We start from the raw sequence: 5,000 nt of genomic DNA, 5'->3' as shown, positions 1-5,000 counted from the left end.
CCCCTAGTGAAGCTTAGTTGTCATTACTGCACAAAGAGTTCCATTTCCCCAGTTAGCCTACTGCATCATTCAGATTGTAGTGCTAGCACAAATAGCTCAGACTATATCCAGGGTTCCCACGGATCATGTAATTTCTGGAATATCATGGGATTTTGGAAAGTCTATTCCAGACATGGAAAGTCAGGGAGAGAGAAGGAGGAGGAGAGAAGAGAGGGATAGAGAGAAAGAGATGGAGGAGAGAGATGAAGGGACTGTGTTCTGGTTTCTCAGTAGGAGCTCTGGAGTGAGAGTTACACACACACACACACACACTTTTATGTCTTAATGAGGTCATCTTCAGCAGTGTGCTGGGAGCTGATTATGTAACTGCACTTTAAGGTGTCTGTGTGTGTGTGTGTGTGTGTGTGTGTGTGTGTGTGTGCGCACATGCTTTTATAGATGCAGGATTTCAACAGAAAACCAAGCAGTTAAGGAGTTTAGGAGCAGGCAAATGTATGTGTGTGTGTGTGTGCACAAGAGAGGATTTGAGTGTATCTGAATACTCTCTCTCTCACTCATATACACACACACACACACACACACACACACACACACACACACACTCACCGACCAAGTGCTGGATTATGCAGTTAGACCCTGTGTGTATGTGTGTGTGAGGTGGCTGTTTTCTCAGAGTGGTTGCCTGTTGGGAAGGAGTTGATGTCCATTAAAGTTTCATGGCATTCTGAAAGCTGTGTGTGTGTGTGTGTGTGTGTGTGTTTCATTGTTTATGAATATCAGCAGTTCTCCTGTTCTCCTGTCTCTATGTGTGTGTCCTCATGGTTTTAATGAATATACGCGTGTGTGTGTGTGTGTGTGTGTGTGTGTGTGTGTGTGTGTGTGTGTGTGTGTGTGTATGTATGTTCTGATGCGTTGTGTGTGTGTGTGTGTCCTCATGGTTTTAATGAATGTACGTGTGTGTTTGTGTATGTCCTGATGCTTGTATTTTGTATGTGTCCTGATGTGTGTGTGTTGTGGTGTGTGTGTGTGTGTGTGTGTGTGTGTGTGTTCTGATGTGTGTGTGTGTGTGTGTGTCTTGCAGCTCTGCTTGTTGCGGCCCGTATGCATGATTTCCGTCGGACAGTGAAGGAGGTGATCAACGTGGTCAAGGTGTGTGAGGCCACTCTCAGGAAGAGGTGAGTCCTGTGTGTGTGTGTGTGTGTGTGTGTGTGTGTGTGTGTGTGTGTGTGTGTGTCTGTCAACAGTTGCTTTAAGCTGTTAAAATATCAGCCACTTAAAAGCGCAGTTAAAAGCGGAACCACTCGTCCACACACTAGCTAGTCCGAGTCCGAGAACGCCTTATCTTCGCAGAACCCGACTCGCAAGGAAGCATTCTGGACTTTGGGAAACAGCCTGTGTGTGTGAATTCTGACGTGTGATGGCAGAGTGTGTGTGTGTGTGTGTGCACGTGCACATGTGAGTGTTCAGTGTGTGTGTCTGTGTGTGTGAATTTTGACGTGTGATGGCAGAGAGTGTGTGTGTGTGAATTCTGACGTGTGATGGCAGTGTGTGTGTGTGTGTGTGTGTGTGTGAATTCTGACGTGTGATGGCAGTGTGTGTGTGTGTGTGTAAATTCTGACGTGTGATGGCAGAGTGTGTGTGTGTGTGTGCGTGTGTCAGGGCTGTACAGTGCGACATATATGTCGCACATGCTACAAAAAAATTAGTTTGTGCGATGGATGATTTACCAACGTAGCACTGGTGCTACAGTAGGCCTATACAGTTTTGCTTATGGCAATACAATGCATGCGTGTGAGACTGACAGGGAGGCTACAGCAATTAGCTTCTACTGTGATCAGTGCAACTGGCTGCACCAGATGTGATAGCGGCGCGTAGGCTACGTAAAAAAAAAATAGACCCGTCTTCTGTTTTTGCGCGTCGCGAACGTTACGCGCCCGGTGTAGGCTCCCGGTGAAACGCTTGTTTGTTTGTTTGAAGTGCGTATGTATAGACTACTTCTGTGAGAGGGGAATCGATGTAGGCTACTTTGATTTCAACTTAGTTGCAGTCTACGCGATTAAAAACTATGTCTACTTGTTTGTAGGCATAGTATCCAAACAATCCAACTCCAAAGCAAACAGCACCTTGAAAATTATCCTCGCGAATCAAACAAGTGATAGCTATGTTTAGCCTAAAGCGAAAGTATCTTCCGACCGGGCCGGGCTGAGGTGATTAGATTAGGCAAGCAGAGGTAGAAGTTTGTGGCAATCGCCTTGTTGCTTTGCATTTTTAGTTCAGTTTAAAACGAACAACTTATCCAAACAACACCGTTCAGATCTAAAACTTAGAAGAAAAAAGTCCACCGGGACGTTCGCTTCTATCTGTCAAATATGAGCCCACTTCATGCGCAACAGTCTCGCTTAGTGCTTAATAACCTATACAAGATCGGTTCCGAAAAAACCTTCACGACACTTTAATTAGCCTACGACTGCGTTAGCCACAGACCTTCAGCTATCTTTAGTAGGCTACCTATTGTAGCCTATGTGTATGGAACAGTCTAGGGATGCATTTGACATGTCAGTTAGCCTACTCATTTGCACCACTGGTTAGATGTAATTAGGGTATTTCACTCGTGCAATGACAATAAGGTTGAATGTAGGGTTACACTAATCTATAAACTTAGAAATATGAACTAAACGTGAATTAAATCTTAGTGGAATAAAATCTTCAGCATATCTTCTACTTATTCAAAAATAAATTAACTGACTTCCAATGCATGAATAAGAAAAATTAACAAAAAGTCAATGGCATGACCTGTCTTCCTGATACCCATTGAAAAGTCTAACTGCATGGAACTGTCATGGATTGTTTTTTTGTTTTTACAAAAACACAACAACCAAATAACATATCATGCTGATAGCTTTTGTTAATCTCAAACACAATGTAGCCAGGTGAGATGTTTACAACTACATGACCTTTTATCAATCCAGTTGCAGTAGGCCTAGATCCCAACCACAATTGATGAACTGTGATGAACTGATTGTTTTTAGAGATTTTAGAGGTTTTATATCGATGCTACAGAATTTGTGGCTGGTGCTACAAAACGTTTAACCTCTGTAGCACTAGTGCTACTTGCAAAAAACGTTAACGTACAGCCCTGGCGTGTGTGCACGTGCACATGTGAGTGTGCAGTGTCTGTGTGTGTGTGTGTGTGTGAATTCGGACGTGTGATGGCAGCTGCTAAGAAGTTGGTGATTGTCTCTCCCTGACCTCCTGTCGGGTGTGATTGACAGGTTGACTGAGTTTGGGGACACGCCCACCAGTGAGATGACTATTGATGAGTTCATGAGGGCGGACCTGGAGAAGGGGGGGGAGTGTGACCCGCCCTCCTACACCGAGGGGAAGAGGAGACAGCGCCTCCAACAGGTCAGGAGGCCGAACTGCAGCACTCTCCACAGGCACTTCAGTCACTCCCATATTATTTACTGTCATGGGTATGTGTGTGTGTGTCTGTCTGTGTGTGTGTGTGTGTGTGTGTGTGTGTGTGTGTGTGTGTGTGTGTGTGTGTGTGTGTGGGTGATTGCAGCTGGAGGAGAAACTGGCAAAGAAACTGGATGAGATGGAGGGTGAGTAGAAGAACACACACACACACACACACACATACACACACACACATACATACACACACTAGGGGTGGGCGATATGGACAAAAAATAATATCCCGATATTTTTTGCGATTTTGACGATAACGATAATTAGTCGATATCCTTTAAAAAATGTTTTTGTTAAAGTCTGAGTTACTTTACAGCTCATTATTTATGAATAGCATCATTACAATAATAACCAATAACCTAACCTGTGACTTTTTAACCACATCAACCAATGCATTGTCACTCTGACACATTTCCAATTCTGCCCCCACTTGTGTGTGTGGCAATGACATGGTCTAGCCAGCTACATTAGAGAAGATGAATAGGCCTTTTCCAAGAGAAAGTCTGAAACTGAAGTTCCTTTCAAACCTTTACATAGGATTCACTGTAAAACTAAGAGCAGACCAACAGAGTAGCCTACATCTCAGTTATTTCCTTCTATGTTTTGTTTTAGAGCCATCACGTAGGCTAGCATTCCAAGTTACAGAATAGAAACTAATGTGTTAGCTTATGGCTAATGTATATGAGAAATCCCATAGAGATGCTAACGGTTAGCATAATCGGTAAACGTAGATAGAGCGAACTTCAATCCATTTACAAAAGAGTTACATGAGAATAGTTATTTGTTTACAACTGACTATTAAAATACTCAAAGGCTAATGTTTTCTCTCCATATAATACCGTCTAGGAAAAACGTGACTGTCTCATCAATGCTAGTTGAACAGAAGTAGCCGCATAAAATCCCAAGTAGGCTACTCTCGCTGCACAAAATAAACATTAGGCTGCGTGGGACAACGTTGTGACCCACTAGTGATCACGTGACACTTGCTCTGCTGCACTTCTCCCGCATAGCCTACCTCCTGGGAATGTATGATTCTTCCGTGCGTGATTTCGAGTGTTTTTTCCCCATAAGTAATTTAAATACTCGATAATGTAAATTTGCACGTCGTTAAAACAACAATCACGATATTATCGCAGACGATATATATCGCCCACCCCTAACACACACACACACACACACACACACATAGACACACACACACATACATACACACACACACACACAGACACACACACATACACTACACACACATACACTACACACACACACATACACTACACACACACACATACACACACATAGACTACACACACATACACACACACACACACACACACACACATACACTACACACACACATTCACACATACACTACACACACACACATACACTACACACACACACATACACTACACACACACACATACACACACATAGACTACACACACATACACACACACTCACACACACACACACACACACACACACACACACATACACTACACACACACATACACACATACACTACA

The 5,000-nt window shown here is 43.4% G+C and overlaps 1 protein-coding gene across 1 annotated transcript in view; it reads left to right on the top strand.

Annotated features, from left to right (window-relative positions):
* The window catches only part of brf1a (BRF1 general transcription factor IIIB subunit a), a 94,414-nt gene that overhangs the window by 43,250 nt on the left and 46,164 nt on the right, over positions 1–5,000 (top strand). Inside the window, exons 8-10 of the mRNA XM_076295632.1 lie at positions 1,082–1,175; positions 3,273–3,405; positions 3,566–3,605. Of these exons, the coding sequence (XP_076151747.1) occupies positions 1,082–1,175; positions 3,273–3,405; positions 3,566–3,605 (267 nt within the window). The remainder of the gene's footprint in view (positions 1–1,081; positions 1,176–3,272; positions 3,406–3,565; positions 3,606–5,000) is intronic.

This window comes from Alosa pseudoharengus, unplaced genomic scaffold (genome assembly GCF_046254945.1).
Source record: "Alosa pseudoharengus isolate Yale_2024_CS ecotype anadromous, Long Island Sound unplaced genomic scaffold, YU_APseudo_1.1 YU_APseudo_1.1_scf_2, whole genome shotgun sequence".
NCBI classification, from domain to species: domain Eukaryota; kingdom Metazoa; phylum Chordata; class Actinopteri; order Clupeiformes; family Clupeidae; genus Alosa; species Alosa pseudoharengus.
The sequence above is the reverse complement of the archived record's forward strand: the minus strand, read 5'-3'. Positions and strand labels throughout refer to the sequence as shown.